The sequence below is a fragment of the Hordeum vulgare genome, chromosome 4H, assembly GCF_904849725.1.
Source record: "Hordeum vulgare subsp. vulgare chromosome 4H, MorexV3_pseudomolecules_assembly, whole genome shotgun sequence".
In the NCBI taxonomy this organism is placed as follows: Eukaryota; Viridiplantae; Streptophyta; class Magnoliopsida; order Poales; family Poaceae; genus Hordeum; species Hordeum vulgare.
The window spans coordinates 576,464,727-576,485,874 of NC_058521.1; the positions used below are offsets into that span (position 1 = coordinate 576,464,727).

At 43.6% G+C, this 21,148-nt stretch overlaps 2 protein-coding genes across 2 annotated transcripts; one reads left to right on the plus strand and one right to left on the minus strand.

Annotated features, from left to right (window-relative positions):
- Positions 1-385: 385 nt before the first annotated feature.
- Positions 386-1,470, minus strand: LOC123447191 (NDR1/HIN1-like protein 13). The gene has a single exon (XM_045123773.1). It carries the CDS (start codon positions 1,468-1,470, stop codon positions 673-675), a length of 798 nt encoding a protein of 265 aa, XP_044979708.1. The 3' UTR covers positions 386-672.
- A 9,039-nt stretch (positions 1,471-10,509) lies between these two features.
- Positions 10,510-15,440, plus strand: LOC123450793 (pumilio homolog 2-like). Its single transcript, XM_045127881.1, has 5 exons — positions 10,510-11,825; positions 12,064-12,226; positions 13,462-13,625; positions 14,606-14,864; positions 14,960-15,440. Exons 1-5 carry the CDS (start codon positions 10,510-10,512, stop codon positions 15,062-15,064), a joined length of 2,007 nt encoding a protein of 668 aa, XP_044983816.1. The 3' UTR covers positions 15,065-15,440.
- The last annotated feature ends 5,708 nt before the right edge of the window (positions 15,441-21,148 follow it).

A 21,148-nucleotide genomic window follows, 5' to 3' on the forward strand; every position in this document is an offset into this window, starting at 1 on the left:
ATCAATCCATCCATCACATCACATCTCTCTTTTCATTTTTTTTCCTCTCTCATCCATAAAGCCACCGCGTGGCCCACCTGCTATCCATCCATCACATCACATCTCTCTTCTCATTTTTCTTTTTCTTCTCTCACCCATAAAGCCATTGTGTGGCCCACCTGCTATCCATCCATGACATCACATCTCTCTTCTCATTTTTCTTTCTTTTTAGCCACCTAACTGTGATCCAAATGGACAAAAGCCGTGTAAGGTCCGGTTGGGTATTATTTTTAATCTAGACGATGTATGTTTGGAAGTTTAGGGAAGAAGTTGTTTGGAAGTTTAGGGAAGAAGTGCGCGGTCCGGTTGTAGATTCTCTGAAGAGCGTGAAGCTGAAGAATGTAAATGTGGAAACCAGTACAGCTGCCCAATGCCATTAGTGTGGATGGTACACCTCGAGGAACATGTATCACGTGTGAACATCCTTCCATGATCACACCAGGTCCAACAAGTCCCAGATTCTGGAGTAGTAACAATTTACACATATTTGCACACGAAGAGCCTCAAGAGCCAAGCACGAGCCACAAGACACATTTGCACGCGACGTACGATCCGACCATCCACACACTTCACACGTCGCCCTGCCCGTTCGGCCCTCGATCCCACAATGTACAAAGCGCCCGGCGTCGCCGGTCACTTCCTGAAACTGCTCCTGCATTTCTGCGACGAAATGTGCACGTGCTTCCCTAACCCGGCCGTTCTCATCTCGCAGGCCACGGCCAGCCTCTTGGCCGCGAACCCGAGCGCGCCCATGTGCACCTGCACGGGGACGTCCACGGCGAGCTCCAGCGCCACGGCCTCCTTCTTGACCCCCCTGAGCGCCTTCTCCACCGCCTTGGGCGGCGTGTGGCCGCCGCCGCGCAGCAGCACGTTGAAGTCCTTGGCGTCCTCGCCGCCGTCCTCTGGCCTCCCCACGTCCGCGGCCTTCGCCAGGGCCGTGCCCTGGTGCAGCAGCCTGGCCGTGCCGCCGTCCTTGTACCACAGCGCCGTCACCTTGTTGGGGTTGATCGCCGTGAGGAAGAACTCGTAGTCCACCTCCAGGCGGTGCTGCGCCGACGCGTTGTGCACGGAGAGCCTGTCCACGGAGAAGCTCGGCGGGTCCGGCCGCATCACGACGACAGAGAGCCAGACGCTGGCGCCCAGGAGCAGCGTGGACACGGCCGCCAGGGCGAGCGTCAGCAGGAGGGGCGTCGAGCACGTGGAGCAGCCGCCCTTGCCGCCGCCGGCGCGCTCCGCACGGTACCGCTCGGCGAGGTAGGCGTTCTCGGGCGGCGGCACGCGGTATATCTGGTCCTTCTGGACCTTGACTACGTAGGTGTCGTGCGGCGGCGCCCTGAGCTGGCGCGGCGCGGCGACGGGCTGGAGCGGGGAGCCGAAGGCGGCGGAGGAGGCCTGCTCGGGCACGGGCGGCGGGAGCGCCCTCTCCGCCATGGAAGGAGGGGGGACGGCGTGGGGCGGCGAGGTGCGGGGGGGCGGGAGGGAGCTGGTGGTGGACCTCGCATGAGGCGGGCGGGAGGGTGATTTGGAGGGAAACCAGGAGGAACGCCCGTGCGCGCCACGGTTTTTGACGACATGCCTATTGTTGGCGGGTGGCACCGCCGGTCCCGGCCATGGCTCGCTGCAACCGCCATCGCGCACCGGACGCGGCGCCCGGCCAGCTTTGCTCGCGCCGTCAGAGGATGCACTCTACTTTATTTCTTGAGAGGAAATAGGCTGCCTTTACTTTTGTTTCTTTTTAAGTAACCACATATACTCCTTCCGTTTTATAAATATAAGATGTATTTTTTTGCGGGGTAAATATAAGGTGTATTAGTTTAACAATAAAAATGAAACCTCATCTATGTTTAACCAACTTTATAGCAAAATATATAATGAATTATGATTAGTAACACTATTCATCATCCAGGGTATAAAATGAGTTATTCTTTATGTGAGGTAATCTTACAATTGCTTCATAAATAAATTTTGTTTGAATACATATAGTTAAATGCATATTGATTGAATATATAAAAATTCGCATAAGAAAACAAAAATAAAGTTCATAAGACGAGAAAATTTATATTTTATGTATATTTTACACTATGTTTTTATCGTACTGTAAAATATTTTTTATGACGATATTATATTTTCTTACGGTTTCTTTTTAGGTATGAAGTAAGACAAAAATTACGGATCATAAAAATAGAGAGGGGTGAAGAATAACTACTCCTCACCCAGGGTGACGAATAACGTGACCTAAATTACGATACTAAATATATAAAATATATTTCATCATGAATCCGGTCATAATGATTTGGTATTCTAGACTTTGATATTTTTGTCTACAAACTTGATCAAAGTTAGAGAAATTTATTATTTTTTAAAATAATACACCTTATATTTAAGAATGGAGGGAGTATTTGATTAAAAACGGATTATAAATAGTACACATATGGTCATTAGAAGAGACATACATAGATGTCTTGCATTATTGCATCAAAGACTCAGTAAAAAGGTAAACTAAAATTTCATCATGACACGTCGAAATGTCGTCCACCATCGTCCTCCGCAACCACCAAAGCAACGTTGAAGAAAGAAGTGCATTGTATTCATTCCTAGATTTGGAGGAGCACCTTAGCATACAATCATGCTTTTCGAGCCGATGAACTGTACCGTCGCAAGCAATGGGACCTAGGCTTTGTGGCACGTCGGATGGATTTTTCCTGTGTCCGCCAAATCTCAACGTCATCAACTTCATCCATGCAATCGAAGAAGGGGAACGACACTGCTTGCCGACATCCATGCACCCCTTTGCAAGAGACCAAACACAACCGAGACAATCAACACCAACGCCACCTAAGAGAGTGCCATGTGTCGACCATCAAATACAAATCTCACCAGATCTGAAGACCGGCAAGAAGACCGAGCCACCTGCTTCGTGACGACACCCATTAGAGCGCCACCGATATGGGGGAAGAGCAAAAGGAGATTATTTTGATGTGGTGTCGTCTCCACCACTAATGCAACACCTCTGAAAGCAAACTAGGCCTATTATATCTCTCTACCAACGAGAAAGTTGTTAGGGTTCCCGCCCGCTCCCGCCTCCAAAGCAGCAGGCGAGGAGGACGAGGACCCACGACATTGCGTGTTATGAGAGAAGCAGGTAAGAATCACCCTCCCGGTCGCTACTTCGAAGCGGTTAGGCTGCCTTTATAATAACTACGAAGGAACAAGGAAATAGATCTTTTACCCCATTTTACTTCTAATTTTGATAATATATCCCCTAAAATTGACGGATGGGGACAGAACCACTAGGCATTGAGACAACCCTGATGTAAATATCAAACACCATGAAAAATGGGACAAATGATCCAAATCCCTAAGGAATCTCTGGCCTGGAGGGTTGTTGTCGTCTTTTTCTCACGACACATGCCATGTGATGGATAATCAGACCGTAAGAACTACGGCGGGCTCCAGAAACATGATTGGGGACAAGCGGTGCGAGACACATAATGTACCCAGGTTTGGGGCCCTCCGTGGAAGGTAACACCCCCTAGTCCTGCTTGTGTTGGTTGATAAACTGGATGGGGCTACCATATGCTCCTTGAGTTGTATGATGGAGGAGGAAGAAGGAGCTGGGAGCTCTCTTTGCCTCTCATGTGTGGTGTGAGTGTGTGATCGGGCGACCCCTTGCATGGAAAAATAAGAGGGGGTTTTATATGCAAACCAACTGTCTTACAATATGTATAAAGGGTACCGAGTGGGACCCGACTGGCAGCCTCTCAAGCCGCCCAAGGGGGCCATCGGCTAGGGAAGTCTTGTCGCAAGTGGGGGCCCGCCGACTGTTGGGCCCCGTCTGGAGATAGGGCCCATCGGCCGGGCATCGCCATTGTTTGTGTGCTTGTAATGCAACGGCATGCGCCACATTTGTGCGCGTCGTCTTGTGTAGCCAGCTTCGGTCAGCGATACGGTCGACTGCACTATTGCCACGCCGGAGCAGGTAATGGAGTGAACAGGGGCGTGCTCGCCACTGTGCCGCCTTGGTTGGTCGCAGTCGACGACGGTCAGTGGTACGACTCCCTCCACTATAGCCACGTACGGTCAGGTCAGCGGTACCTGAACCGATGTAGCCATGCCTGTGGTGATGATGCCCCTGACGCGGTTTGTCAGGATGATGTGACTGGGGCTGACCCGCCGGCTAGCGGGGGGCAGTCGAGCCGGATGGAGAGGGGCCTTGCCCGAGCCGGCTCGACCGTGCAGCTGGCCAGGAGCAACCGGCCCCTCGTGGGAAAGCGGTTGTCCTGCGCATGTTTTTCAAGGGGGAATGGAGAAGTCCTTGCTTTTGGCCTACCCCGAGGTTATCCCCCCGTTAGTTGCGGGACTCTAGAAGTGTGTGCATGACCGCCATGTTTGCCGAGCTAGCATGAGAATGGAAGTTTCCAAATTTCAAAAAAGAGAAAAATAAGGCACAACACCATTCGATAAAGCATAAAAAATAAAAAAGGGAAAATATAAACCACTCTACTCATTGTGTTATTTTTGATTTGCCAATTCCTTCTCATCTAGATGAGAATTAACAAGAGTGCCGCTATACACATTACAAATGCGTAAATTGCAAAAATCCCACTACAATTGAGGACCCTAATTCATAAAACCACCACTATTCATTTTCTTTTTTAAAGAAAAACGTCATCATTGTGGTGACAGTTTTTAAAATGACAGTTTTTAAAAACACACCGATTGGCCAATTAAAGCGGTTTGATGCGAAATCTGACACGTAAGCCCCATTGTTAGGTGCCATGTGACTAGGGGTGGAGACGACACCCCTCACACACGTACTGTCGTCGCTAACTATTGGTCACGGATGGACAAGTCAAAATCACTTTCCCCTATTCTAAAAAAACTCTTGAGGTTCCCCACCATGACCTGCTCTTGGCCGAGCGAGCCGCCGTCGCCGCCTCTAGCTCGACCATAGCCATCCAACGTCGCCATCGCCTCTTGGTTGAGCATAGGCATGAGAGGTCTAGGGTTTACAGGTGGGTGGGTGTTTGGTTTGGTGAGAACAATCTAGCTGCCACCCTTTGACTTGGAGAGCACGCACGTGGTCTTCACCTTCTTAGGGTTTCCCGGTGTTACTTGGGCCTTGTGGGCTGTGTATGAAGTTGAGGCCGGGCTCCCCTATGTTAGGTACCCCAGGTACGAAACCCCGTTAGTGAATGGTGCCGATGATGGCCATTGCCCTAAATCAGGTTTCCATGGCTGGCTGGAAGAGGTGGGGGCGAGATGTGCTGCCCGGGATGGATGAAGGGGTTTTCTGTAAACTATTAAAGTGAGTGAGTTCTTTTTGCAAAAATGCCACAGTTAGCCACACGATCGTTAGATCCAGATACCCCCACTATTTTTATTTACAAGGCCACTATAAAAATTACAATTTGCAGAAATACAAGGCCACTAACACTAATCGATGCAATATTAATGGTGTTTGTCTCGTAATACTAACAAAGGAGGACATTAATTCAAAAAAAAGGAGGACATTAATTATCCCTTGCATGCATGCGAAAATGAGATCATTGGCTTGATGTGCATGAGAGAGAGAAATACACATTAATTTATACGACAAACAAGGAGACAAGTTGTCTTGGAACATTGACTTAAAATGCATTAACTTTTGTCTTAGTACTCCCTCTCGTCCTTTTTAGTCTGCATATTAGCTTTGTCCAAAGTCAAAGTATCTCTACTTTGACCAAATTTATAGAAACATGTATCAACATTCACAATGCCAAATTAATATTATTAGATTCATTACGAAATGTAGTTTCATGATATGTATATTTGGTATTGTAGATGTTGACATTTTTCAATATATATTTGGTCAAACTTTGTAAAGTTTGACTTGAACCAAATCTAATATGCGGAGTAAAAAGGACCGGAGGGAGTACCTGTAATATGGGTTTGTGGCCTTGTATATAAAAATAAAGGAAGTATGACGGTGTAGGTTGATGGATAACAGGTAGGCACACCGTCATCACAAACTCACATTTTTATCGGAGTAGATTAAAAAAAACTCTCATGGTATGTTTAAAGAAAAATACCACTATGGTTAATTTTAACCATTGCATTCCACTCCACTAATCCCCCTTGCCAAACGTTATGAACTGATGAATTGGAAGCCGTTCAAGGATGGCAATTAACATTAGTTAATTGTACTAAAAGAAAATTATCCTTGCTGCAATGAAGTATAGACCCTCTAATGAAAAATCAATGCTGGTGTGCGGAACCGGAAACGTATGACGTGACTTGGTCAGTGATGCATGAAGACGAAGGATCGCATGGCTAGCAAACATGGAAGAAAACCATTTCCTTAAATAGTCGGGACTCTTAACCTATTACGTTTTTAATTCCCAGAAAAATGTACTATGGTAAGTAAACTTTGTACCTTCACTGCATAATCTCCAATAGCTCATTCCCAAACATCTCATTACGCCCGACAATGTTTCCCTACAGGATTTTTCTTTGTATTTCTAGCATCAGCACATTGCTCTTGGTCTTAAATATCGCAAATATAGACTTTTTAAAGAACATCATTAAACTTCCGAAAGACAAAAAATCAAAACTAAATAAATGTGACCAAGCCGTCAAACAGAAAGTGATAAATCCTTAGAAAATTTCATCACCGCCTTGCATCATATTATTGGGCAACCTACGAAGGGCAAAATAACATGCAGTAATTGGGCAGAGGATGTGTGAACGATTGTCCATGTGGTGCACTGAGCGCGGCTGTTGGAGTCGCCACACGGGCAAGTTTCTGCTTTTCTTTTCCCCGTTTGGATTAAGCCCAACAAACAAGTGTCATATCTGTCTCTTAATTTGTACTCTTCATTTTATTTATAGCAAGGGAGAGCAGTTTAGTCCACTTGTTCATTCCACTTTTTTAAATCTTCGGGTTTCCTTCGGGGCCAATAAAAAAAAGTACTCTAGATAACTTCTAGAGTTTCGGGTAAAAAAAGTACTTTAGATAACTTGTTCGCAATAGGGTGTCTTTTGTTCAGTATTTCACATAGTATTTTAAACAAAATCATTTAAACTTCCAAAGGAAAAAAAATCAAAATTAATTAAATGTGACCAAGCATTCAAACAGAAAGTGATAAATCCTTGGAAAATTTCATCGCCGCCTTGTATCATATTATTGGGCAGCCTACGAAGGAAAAAATAACATTATAGTACTTGGGCAAGTTTGTGCTCTTCTTTTCCCCGTTTGGATTAAGCCCAACAAACAAGTGTCATATGTGTCTCTTTGTACTCTTCGTTTTATTTATAGCAAGGGAGTAGCAGTTTAGTCCACTTGTTCATTCCACTTTTCTGGCGGACCTGTATCGTAAAATCTTCGGGTTTCCTTCGGGGCCAATCAAAAGAAGTACTCCAGATAACTTCTAGAGTTTTCGGGTAAAAAAGTACTTTAGATAACTTGTTCGCATTAGGGTGTCTTTTGTTCGGTATTTCACATAGTATGCCAAGTTATTGGCGTTGCATCATCAAAATTGTACTAGGCACAACTTCGACACCTCTTTTCTTCGAACTACCACCCTCAATATCATAATTAGTTTTGACTTTATCATAACAAGTCTTTTTGTCCCGTTATCGTAAGATAGTGGAATCCAACGTAGAAGTCGTAGAAACAAAAAAGATGACGCAAAGTATAGAGTTACACCAAAAAGTACTAAGCTTGGGAGGGCCCCTCCCCGGGTCAGCTTATTTCTAGAGCGAACAATAAGCCCTCAAAAAACCGACCCTGATTTGTTTAGAGTTTCATCGTCAAAATTTCAATAACACATTTAACTCTTTTTTTCAAGTACCATTCTTGGTCTCCTTATTAACTTCCAATCTGTAACCCTTTTTCAGTGTAGATCAAATAGCCATTAAAACCTAGCGCAAAAAATAATAATAGCCATTAAAACATTTCACGTTAGATAAAGATGTTTTTGTATCAATATTGTTCAATGAAAAGACGAGGCATACACCATTGATTTTAGGTGGGAAATCGCCACGACCTGTAACGCCCCGGACACACCCGCCGGCGATCGCTACTCCTGACGGGATCTAGACTGGCCTCACATATCAATACTAGTCTTTTCTGCGCACTTTGTCCTCACTCATGCGCACCCGGGATGAAGTTCCGGGTCGATCACCCATCCTAGAACTACTCCAAGCCGAGCACGCTTAACTTGGGAGTTCTGTTTGAATGGGCTCCCGGAAAAGAAGGAATTCCTTATTGATATGAGTAGCCTATCATCCATAATAAGCCAGGTTATCACACGACCGCCGACTGGTCTTGAGGGACGACCCTAAACAAAAACAACATACTCAAGTACAACACAAAGATGGTACAATTACAAGCTGATCATAGGAGATACTGGAAGTGCCGGTTTTTCTGGAATGAGGTATTAAAAAGATAGTTGTTGCATTTAGTTTCCAATGGTCTGGAATGAGGTATTAAAAAGATAGTTGTTGCATTTAGTTTCCAATGGTCGTTTCATCTTTCTTGAACGGCAAAACTGCTTTGGGTTATGTACTACAACATGATTATCACAACATTTTGCAGCAGTTCCTGTACTATCCTCTCAATCCGACCACGAAGACCAGCGTGTCATGTGCCCAACAAACAAGTGTCATATGTGTCTCTTTGTACTCTTCGTTTAATTTATAGCAAGGGAGTAGCAGTTTAGTCCACTTGTTCATTCCACTTTTCTGGTGGACTTGTATCGTAAAATCTTCGGGTTTCCTTCGGGGCCAATCAAAAAAAGTAGGTAAAAAAGTACTTTAGATAACTTGTTCGCATTAGGGTGTCTTTTGTTCAGTATTTCACATAATATACCAAGTTATTGGTGTTGCATCATCAAAATTGTACTAGGCACAACTTCGACACCTTTTTTCTTCGAACTACCGTCTTCAATATCATAATTAGTTTTCACTTTATCATAACAAGTCTTTTTGTCCCGTTATCATAAGATAGTGGAATCCAACGTAGAAGTCGTAGAAACAAAAAGGATGACACAAAGTATACCAAAGTATAGAGTTACACCAAAAAGTACTAAGCTGGGGAGGGCCCTCCCCGGGTCAGCCTATTTCTAGAGCCAGTCATAAGCCCCCCAAAATTTGACCCTGATTTGTTTAGAGTTTCATCGTCAAAATTTCAATAACACATTTAACTTTTTTTTTCAAGTATCATTCTTGGTGTCCTTATTAATTTCATTCTCTGACCCGTTTTCAGTGTAGATCAAATAGCCATTAAAACCTAGCGCAAAAAAAAGCCATTAAAACATTTCACATTAGATAAAGATGTTTTTGTATCAATATTGTTCAATGAAAAGACGAGGCATACACCATTGATTTTAGGTGGGAAATCGCGACGACCGCCGACTGGTCTTGAGGGACGACCCTAAACAAAAACAACATACTCAAGTACAACACAAAGATGGTACAATTACAAGCTGGTCATAGGAGATACTGGAAGCGTCGGTTTTCTGGAATGAGGTATTAAAAAGATAGTTGTTGCATTTAGTTTCCAATGGTTGTTTCATCTCTCTTCAACGGAGGAACTGCTTTGGGGCATGTATCGAACATGATTATCACAACATTTTGCAACAGTTCCCGTACTATCCTCTCAATCCGACCACAAAGACTAGCGTGTCATGTGCCCGTAAAAAAAAAAAAAACCTAACATGTCACGTGTCCGTCCAGAAAAAAAGAAGAAGGCTAGCGTGTCATGTGAGGCAAGCTCTATCCCAATTAGTAGCACCGCAATTTAAAGGGATATCAGTAATAGTATTTTTCTTCTCTAAATGTAGTAATACTAGTTGTTGTAACAACGGATGGATACCAAGGATCAACATCGCCCTATATCTCGTGGCAAAAGGAAAGAAAGGAGAGTTAAAAACTTAAAATCTCCTCACACATTATGGCGTGCCGTACCGTAGAAAGATCACCCCAAATCCGTTGCTGGTAAATTAAAAACGGAACAAAATACGGGACTGGCCGCTCGCTCGCTCGCTCGTCCCCTCCGGTGGGTCAGTCATCCGTCCATCCAATCCACCAGTGTGGGTGGGGTGGGGTGGGGTGCGGTGCGGAGGAAGGGGAAGAGCTGAGGGAGGGGGGAGGGGGGAGGGGGAGGGGAGCAAGCCCTGAGCCCAGTCAATCGGGTATATAAACCCACCGCCTCCCTCCAGCGCCCCGCCTCTCCCCTCTTTTGCATGCCTCACCGGCCTCCTCCCCTCCCTCTCCCCGCATCCGCCCACCCCAATGCACCACTGCTAACCCCTGCTCCCGATCCCCGCTCCCGATCCGCGGATTCCACGCCCCGTCTGTTGCAATCTCCGATCGGATTTTCTTTTCTTTTTTTTTTCTCCATCCGCCTCCGCCTCCGCCTCCTTTCCTTTCCCCTGTGGTTTTCCCTGGCCTGCTGCGGCGGCGGCTTCCGTCTTTGTTGATCTGGCGATGAAGGGCCCGGCGGCGGCGCAGGCGGACGAGCGCCCCGAGGAGAAAGAGATGGACTTGCTCCTCAGCGAGATCCCCCAGGTCACCTCCCCGCAGGCGCACCGCGCCGCCGCCGCCGCCGGCGGCGGCGGCGCGCTCCTCTCCCAGGGCCATGGCGGCGGCGAGCGCCGTCACGGGTACGCCCCGGCGCGCCATCACGGGTGGCGCGGCGACGACGCGTGCTACGCCGTCGTCGTCAACCGCCGCGACGACGGTGATCACCAGGCCGCCGGCGGCGGCGCGTACCACCCGCCGCTCCGCGTCTGCCCGGCGCCCCTGCAGCCGTCGAGCCCGTTCGTCGCCGCCGCCGCGCCGTCGCCGCTCGCGCAGCCCGTCGACGACCCGGAGAAGCAGTGGCTGGCGAACCAGCTCCGCGGCCTGCTCGTCGAGGACGCGCCCCAGGCCCCGCCCGTCGGCAACGCCCCGGCCGACTTTGCCGCGCCGCGTGGCGCCGCGTACTATGGCTACCCCTTTGGGGCGCCGGGCTCCTCGGTTCATGGCGAGCCCCTGGTGAACGAGCAGGCCATGGCCGCCGGCTATCGCTTCACGCTCGGACCGGACGTCGGCCACCCTAGCGGCCTGGAGGTCAATATGAGCGGCTTCATGTACAATAGGACAGCAAACGGCACTGGCATTGGTTGGGGACAGGGCCTGGTGCACCCTGCTCATGCCGAGCCCTTCATGCTTCCTGGGCAGGCCGCCGCAGAACAACACAACTGGGGGTTTGTTGGGACTGGCCCGATTGCCCTCGACCCCCGCGGTGGAGCAGGCCGTTCACCCAAATTGCACTGCGAGTACGGCGTGCCTGTGCATACCGGCAATCGCTACCTGAAAGGCGGCATGAATAATCAGATGGAGGCGTTTCGCCGCGAGGACGGCCAGAATTTTGATGGCAAGAAGAACATGCCTGTTCTGTACCGTGCCAAGGACAGGAGGTTTCAGCAGCATGCCAGCAACAACAGGGCACTGGAGATGGAGAGTCCTAGGATGCTCAGGTATGAGAACATGGTTGGAGTTAAGGGGTACATCTACTTCATGGCCAAGGACCAGAATGGCTGCCGCTTCTTGCAGCAGAAGTTTGAGGAAGGGAAACAACACGTGGATGTGATTTTCGAAGGAATCATTGACCACATTGCAGAGCTCATGATCAACTCGTTTGCCAACTATCTCATTCAGAAGCTTCTGGATGTGTGTGATGAGGATCAGAGGCTGAGGATCATTGCCATGCTGACTGAGGACCCTGTGAAGCTGCTGAGAATCTCTCTGAACTCACATGGGTAATTTACCTTCTCTTGTCAAAAATGATCAATTAACTGCACTATGATACTGAAATTAGAAGTAATTTTACTCGTTAACCAGTCGTCTCAAATTTTTATTTGAGAATGCTGTGATTTGAGTTTGTTGGATACCGTAGAAGCACTTGTGTCACGATGCTTACATTGCAACATAAACCCCTTTTGTTACTAAATGGATGCATGTGATTGGTGATGATTTGGTTGTTGTGATTTGTTTCAGGACAAGGGCAGTTCAGAAATTGATAGAGACTGTTAAGGTCAGGAAGCAGATAGCGCTCATTATTTCGGCCCTACAACCAGGATTCATGCATCTTGTCAATGATCTTAATGGTAATCATGTCATCCAGAAGTGCTTGTCAAACTTTGGTGCAGAGGAGAACAAGGTACATGATAGTACTTACAAACTGATCTTTATTCTGTAACACAGTTTCGCTATTACTATAGCTATTTTTGCTCATATAATTGACTTCGAGCGAATATTAGTTATCATATTATTGTTTTCGACAAATGCACTCCATAATTTTGGGAATCAGTACCATGACAGTGAATTATATCTTCTATGTTCTGTGGACCTACCATGCAACCTGCACAATCTAGTGCAAATTAAATATTGAAGTACTTGAACCTACAGATGTGTTTCAACTCAAGAGGTGTCCTGGCTTGAATTTATAACATGGTGTTGCGTGTTTACTTACTTCACGGAAATTTGCCGGCAGATGAACAAAATATAAACCTGTACATCATTATCCATAATCTTAGAAGTTTATCCTTGAAAGAGTTTCAGTACCAGTTTATGCGCCAGCCAATATTCAGCAGACTGTGTTTGCAGATGAGAAATTTTGTAGCGAAAAGTAACTGTTCTACTGTCTGTTCTAGAGTTGCCATCTTAATTCCATATCCATCGGTGTATATACAAAAAGTACCTAGTACTTGAGGTTGTACTAGGTCTTATTTTTATGGATGTGTGATACATGGGTTCTGGACGACCAGGGAGAATAAAATATGACCTGAATTCAAGTTACGAGATCGGGACATTAAAAAATTTCACGTCCTAAAATAAACCAAAACCTAATTGCGGTTATGCTTAACTAAATACTAGTGTTTAGGTTCTCCGGTGGACTATTTTCTTGCAATATCATTCATTCCTTTATTCTTCTGTTTTCATACACATTTCTGGACGTACCTTGTGTTGGAGAATAACCGATAAGACTAATATCAGTAGTAACATGTGAGGCTAAGGTTTCTTCAGCATGGGAATATCTCAATCATAAAGTTAATTGTACCAGACCTTATACAAGTATATTCTGCATTTACATTTGATCCAATGGCGAATGCCAGAATATAGAAATTCATTTATGGAGCAAGTATGATTGCCTTACTAACTGTCAATACTCAATAGCTCAATGTCATTAAAATTTTAGAGGAAAATACTAATGTGATACTTTTTGAATGTCATAAGTAATGGTAACACCTCTTAAACTAACATGTCAGGTAAATTAGTAATGTGTTCTGGAATTCTTATTCAAATGTGTGAAGTTATGCAGTGATCTTACTTGATTTGATTATAGTATTATCATCTGTGATTTATTTATTGATTTATTCTACTCTCTTTGGACAGTTCATATTTGAGGCTGCTGCAGCTAATTGTTTTGAAATGGCAATACATCGCCATGGCTGCTGTGTTTTACAAAAGTGCATAACTAGTGCACGTGGTGAATATCAGGCGAAGCTAATTGTGCAAGTGTGTGGTCATGCCTTTCAGCTCGCTCAAGATCCATTTGGGTAAACCCACCCTTCCTCTTTATTATCTTGTACTTTATGCTATTTACAGAGGAACGTTCTTGCACTATGCCTTTCCCATTCTTTTGCAAAGCAGTCTTACTTGTCTGGTAACATGTAAGAGATCTTATCATTGACATGTTCTCAACACTAGATATACAGATTCGTATTACTGAAGGATTAATTAAAGGGAAGAATATCCAGCTTATACTGATTAACATATTTTTTCGATATTCTTGTTCGTTGCTCGCATTATATCATTGTTAACCAATCTTTTGCTGGTGTAAGAGTTATCTTTACCTCCCTTCTCAGTAGAACCATATCTTCGCGCCGTCAACTTAATTAGCCCCTTAGTCTGATTTTGCTTTCTGCTCCTTTGTTGAATGTGTTGGCACATAGGTTAGCTCGTAGTTGCGAGCATGTTGTAAATTATTTTTATCGTGGTGTGATCCCAGACGGTATTTGGGATGCACTTTCTTGACATTCTTTAATCGATAAAGTGCGTACATTCTCTCTCTTAAAAAAAAACTTAATTAGCCCCTTCACCTTAACAACCCCCCCCCCCCCCCCCAAATTCTTTTTTGTTTTGTTTCTGTTGCTATAGCTTCATCCCCTTTTCAGGTGATAACATTTGTAATTTGATATGCTGAGTCTCATAACTCATAAATGTCCATGTTCTGTTGCATTTCAGACAACACAATAAGGGTGCTGATAATGGTATGAACTGTGCCCTAATTACATGAACCCAACCTTAGTCTATGTGCTTGTTTATTTTTTTATCTCTCTTGCTCCCTTATCTAATCTTAGAGTTGGGCATCTCCAACCAGATTTATGTTTTGGCTAGTAGTGAATGTATCTCCATCGTGTATTTCGTTTCTCTATCATGAGATTAACTTGGTATTTTTCAAGCAGATGTTTGGCAACATGTAAACTATATTAACTCTGATGAAACTAAATTTGTTGTCTATTTCCTCTTGTTTCAGCAATTATGTGGTACAGTATGTCCTGGACCAGAAAATTCCCTCTGCAAATGCACACCTGGCAACTCAGTTTGAGGGAAGTTATGTTTATCTCTCAAAGCAAAAAGTGAGCAGCAATGTGGTGGAGAAATGCTTGAAGGTCTTCTCAGATGAAGACAAAGCTGCCATAGTGTTTGACCTGATCTCAGTGCCTCATTTTGAGCAACTGCTGCAAGACCCTTTTGCGAACTACGTCATTCATACTGCCCTTGTTAGCAGCAGGGTAAGTGTTTCGATCCATATGAATTTTTCAAGTACATCAAATTACAGCATTGCCTCCCCTTCTTTACTATATATATGTCGTGTTTCTCTGGACAGGGCCATCTCCATAATGCCCTTGTTGAAGCAATCCGCCCTCATGAAGAAGCCCTTCGGACCAGTCCCTGTTGTAAGAGAATCTCCAGAGCCATCTCTAGGAGGTGAAAGGTGTACAATCCGCGTTGCCAAAGAAATCTGTATTGTTGTCATTTATGTTTCACTAGCTGTTTACAATGATGTATCTGCACACGGTCTTCTGAGTTCAGAAGGGTGGGTTTTGGCTGCAAGAAAGGTTCGACACATCGTCAACTTGTAGAATTTACCAGGTGTTGCCATCCGAGATGTAAGTTTTGCTGCGCTCCTATTCCGATGGTGATGGTGTAGAGTTGTAAAGAAAAAGAAACGTGTGCTTTCTGAGTTGTCTATTTTGTATCTGCTGTATCTTTTTTCCTTTGGATTGTGCGGACGGAGAATAATTAGTAATGGTGGACAAGTTGCTATAGTTGTTGCTATATATTTTTGTCACTCCAACTTGCTTGAACTCTTCTCTCCAGTTTTGGCAATGAAATAATAGCTCATCATTATCATGTCATGGGTATTACAGAATATATATTGTTGAACTCACCTGTTTTGCCTGTTACAGAAGGTATATATGGCGGGTATTTTATTCAGTAGAGTAGATATACTACTGGACCAAAGCTGATTGGTTATATGGCGGGTGTTTTGTTCAGTAGAGTAGATATACTATTGGACCAAAGCTGATTGGTTATATAAGTATATCACAATTGGAACAACTTATTACAATCAATGGTCTCGTTTCTTTGACATAGTTTTCGGGCCATTGAAGTTCCTTTAAAGACCATAATCTTTTGATTATATTTGTCAGAGAGATATGGTGTGCTTACTGCTTAGTAAGGATAATTTGACTCCCTAAAAGAAGCTGGTATTTTCATTGTTAGCAAGTTTGCTTGTTTTGTTTGGCGATAGCATACTTAGTTCGGATAAATTTGGTTACTAGGTTTAAGGGACATTTCGAGGGCCAGTATGGTGCATTAGTCCTTGTGGACCTGTGGTGGATGTGCTGAAGCTGTTGAAGGTCGATTGTAAACTAACAAGAGATATGAAGAAATGATCGAACTGTCCCTTTATTGATGCTTATATGCAATGGGAAAAGACGCGACGGTTTGCTCCACGGGAGCCAATTGCCGTAATGGTTCCCACATTTGTGGAACTGCACGAGGAGAGGGGATTATCCCCCTAATAACTGTCAGGGTTATTATTTTTAATAGAAACGACACTAGAATGTGTGATAAAAAGTAAACATGTACAATGAGGAGCAGGGATTCATTTTCAATGTTTTCTTACCACTTCTCGATGTCGTGGTCTGTTATCCTCTTATGTACAAACTAGTTGTATTAGTAGTCTTTTGTGTTAGCGGGTTGGCAAGGAGTAGATTCGCTCGCTGGGAAATATACTCCATCCGTTCCTAAATACTTTCTTTATGAACTAGTATAAAAGCGTTTAGATCATTAAAGTAGTGATCTAAATGTTCGTATTTAGTTTACAAAGGGAGTAGATCTTTTGGAGATTTTAATATGAATTACATACGGATGTATTTTAGAGTATATATATATATATATATATATATATATTTATTTATTTATTTATTTTGTTTCATATGTAGTATATATTGAAATCTCTAAGGGGTCTTATTTTAAAAATGAAGGAAGTATTACCTTTAGTACAAAGTTATATTAAGATTGTATTTTAGAGTATACATTCATTTATTTTGCTCTGTATGTAGTATATATATTGGAATCTCTAAGGGCTTGTTCGGTTAATCCCAGCGAGGAGGGGATTGAAGAGGATTGGAGGGGATTGAGGTGGAATTTGACTTGTAGGGGATTTAATCCCTCCCAATCCCCTTCAAACCCTTTCAATTGAGAAGGAACCGAACAAGGCCTAAGAGGTTTTATATTTAAAAAACAGAAGATGTATTAACTTTAGTACAAAGTTATATTAAAGTTGTGATATTTAATTCGGGACGAATGAAGTATTATGTCAAAGTGACGTGTGTCTGTCTCATAACAAGTAGGAATGCAAGCACCAGAATCTCGAGAAGACGATTTAGCACACTAAATACATGTACAAAAAATGCAAGGTAGTACTACCTCCGTCACAGTTTATAAGACACATACGTGTACCTAAATCGTTAATTTAACTAAGATAAAATATATTGATTAATATAAAAATTATATTATTAAAAAATAAAATATCTAAAGTTTTTAATGATATATTTTTAAATATATGATTATCATTAAGTTGATCAAATGTACGACCTAAATACACGTGCCAAGGCTTATAAAGTGAAATGGAGGGAGTACTACTACAAAACCGGAGCCGATCACTAGAGGTAGATTAGCCAATCCTTCCGAGTTTCTTAATTATGTCTCACAAAGTCACAATCTCCTCCTCCCTTTTCCCCTTATTGTGATGTTGCTCCGTGGAGGCTGAGCACTGTGCCCCTGGAGCTGCAGCTGCAGAGGCTGCCGGCCGTGGACGATACAATGAATTATGAATGGCGGCGGCGCCGACGCCGGTGCCGACATCATCACGGCGTGGCAAGGTGGGTACGGGAGCATGCCTCCGACTGGACCTGCTGCCGACTGGCTCGTCTGCTCCAGCGTCGGCGCCTGGTTAGTCTGCAGTGCAGTGCACATAGAAATGTCCATCAGATTCGTTCAGAGCGAGGTTCTATAAGAAAACAGCAGATTCAGCTCAATGGTGACGCAGGGACGAGCTGCCGCAGGGTCCTGAGCCTGCCACTGATCTTGCACCTTCGCCTCTGCGCGCACGGCACAGGCGTAGTCGTCCACGCAAAATTTTCATGGCAATGAGCGCATGAGGGACGGAGCCCAATGGGCTGACCATGTGGCACAGGCTACAGGGTTCAGGAAAATTTTTAGAGCTAAATATCAGGCATTTGACCCAGTGCAACAGGATGGGTCAGAAAGTGTGCTACGGGGCCTTTTGAAGCAGTCGCACCAAGCTCCTTTGGTCCGCTTCCAGCAGCCCACCTCTCACGTTCCCTAAAAAAAAAGGCCACCTCTCACGTGTACATGCTCGCAAGCACGTGCCTTCACGCACGCACGAAGCCAGCTATCTCCATCTCGTGTCTTCTGTAGCGGACAGCCGTCACGATCCGTCTTTTTCATCTTAAGGAAAAACCCGTCTCCTCATCTCCTGTTCCGTCACGGGGAGGCGAACAGCGAACGTGTGCGGCGGCAATCCATCGATCCGTTCGACTATAATATAAAGGAGTAACATATATGACTATACATAAAGGAGTAACATATATAATAGTAACATAAATATAACTTAAACAAAAAAATAATAATGTGTCAGCTAATAAATACGAAGAGAGAGAAATTAAGTAACTTAAGGAGTGTTTCTTTACAGGGACTTTTAGTCCCATGTGAAAGAAATAAGAGGGACTTTTAGGGACTAAAAAGGGTATTTGAAACTAAAGGAAGAAGTCTCTGTGGGAGGGACTTTTTGTGACTTTTTTAACACTTTTTATAACAGTGTCCCTACTTTTAGCATGTCATTTAATAACTTTTAGTACATTATTAGAGATAACATGATCTTTTTGCATGTCACTTAATGACCTCTAGTCCCTGATTTGTTCCAGAAAATAAACGGATAGGGACTAAAAAAAAACCTAGGACTTCTTAAAGAAACAGGGTCTTAGCATGTTACTACCTCTATGAGAGCAAGTATAATAAGGTACAGTCAGCAGGCTATAAGGATTAAAATACTATATTTTTGCTGAGTTGGATGAGAGAGAAGAGAAGAGAGAAGGGAAGCGGGCTCTTCGTGAAGAGCCAACTCTAGCACGTGCTCCTAGGTGTTTTGTGAGAATGAAAGGTGAACCATATATAATAAAAGTAGTACTATTTTATAGCTAACTATTGTACAAGCTAGCTATAAAATGGGCTATAAAACCGCTTATAGCCAGCAGTTGGCTATACTATTAACCATGCTTTGAGTAACATAGCGGATACCAAGGCAAGATGAGTCTATAGGCTAATAAATGATAGATTCAATGTTACTACCCTTATGTTACTATTCATTGTGGAGGTAGTAATTTAGACTAGTAACATATGTATGTTACTACTCTATGTTACTTCCCATTGTGAGTAGTCTAACAATTTGAAGCAGCCGATGGCATGGATCAGTTCCCGATCGATCCAAATGTACGCGCAACAGCGTCCGACATGCCGCAAGCAGTGGATTCATGCCTCCCTCGCAACCACGCCGTGCGACGTAATTTTCTCTTCCTCTATCTTAACAAAATAGCAATGTAATTTTGATTTTCTTTGTCTAGATTACAGTCATCTCTTTATTCGTTTGGTCAAAACTTACTTCCACCATCGCTTCAATGATGACAACTTGAGTGATGATCTTATTCATTATGTGGAGAAAGAAGAAATGAAGAAGGTCACCAATAAACTATTGGTTGAGTTTTTCTTGGCTCAAAGAAGAGGACATAGCAAAGGTAACTTATAAAAAATTAGCAAATTAAAGTACTCACTTTGATTTTGGGCATTTTATTATGTTCGACACTTCTAGTTGAAAGTTTGATTCAAATCCTTATATAGGTTATTCTACCTTAGTATGTGATGATGTATTTTCGAATTTGAGAATACAAGACATACCTTTTAAAGTAATTTTGTCATTTGTTTAGCACTATTATATAACTTGACTTCTATTATGTTTGGTAATTCGTGTTACAAGCTACAGAAGACACCTTTGTTTTATGCAACATTGCTTGAAATTTTAAGATATGGTTAAGTGGTGCATCACGGTAAGATTAGCTCCAGCTCCGCCCGGCATTGGTCCACTTATTTTCATGGCGAGCGCAACTGTTACTCGAAAGTCAGTCCACTAAGAGCAACTTTAATGGGGCGATTTATTTCGTCCATGATCGCCCGTTTGGGTCAGTGCGGACGAAAATGATGGCCCAACGCGCTAACCCATTGCTAAAACGCGTCCGCTTCGAGTCCGCGTCAATCCATTTCCGGTTCAAATTTAAGAGTGAAATGGGTCGATGCGGACGCGAAGCGGACTTTCGGTGTCCGCATGTGGCCGGCCTGACCCACTTATCACATATCCACCCGGTCACCTCTGCCTGCTTATTTAATTTGTTGGCCCATCCACACCCACCTTTCTCCCATTATTATATTGTCAGAGTGTTGCTGTCCATTTGCTCCCCGTTGGATGCATGTGTTGACCCATTTAAAAAACGGACACGAACATGCCGATGAACGATCCAAACAGACAAAATCACTCTTCGTTTGGGTCGGTCCGTTGGAGTTGCTCTAAGTAACTTGTTCCTAAAAGACATGATGGAATCAGCCCACAAGCTTGTGCAATACAATGTTCAGATCACTTTACACGTTGATGATCTGCATAAATGTACATGTACTTGCACATGTTATATTCTACTTAAAAGGCGTACATTCATTTTGAGATTTATATCTCTAGTTGGACTAATAATATATGAGTTGTATGTTATAAAAATTAAATAGTTGTGGAAAAAGCAAATAGGAATCAAATTATATTAAAAAATAGGTATTGCATGAGAAACTACAACTTTAAAAAAGGGATCCATCACCAAATTCTAAGATAAAATTGTGTTCTTCTCAAGTATGCACCGTTGCGAAAGTTCGTCATTTGAAAGCACCTCGTTATGATCGCGTATGCTAGACTCTTCATTCACATACAACGAATGTAAGCCAGTTTTACACATGAAGAATACTTAACTTAAACTTAACGAGCCCAACATGTATAGATCTTGGTCTCGGAACACAAGAGATCGAATGGTCGAACATGACTTATATAGTAGATATGATCAACATGGAGATGTTCACCGTCGAAACTACCTCATCTCACGTGATGATAGGACTTGGGTTGGTGGACTTGAATCATGTCACACTTGGATAACCCGAGGGATGCTGATTTGAGTGGAAGTTCATTAATAATTTGATTAACTGAACTAATTATCATGAACATAGTCTAAATGTCTTTGCAAATTAGGTTGTAGGTCAACAGCTCGCGCTGTAGCTCCCCTGAATTTTTTGGCACGTTCCTAGAGAAACATAAATTGAAAGATGATGGTAGAAATTATATGGAATCGAACCGTAATTTGAGGATTGTCCTCATTGCTGCACAAAAGGCTTATGTCCT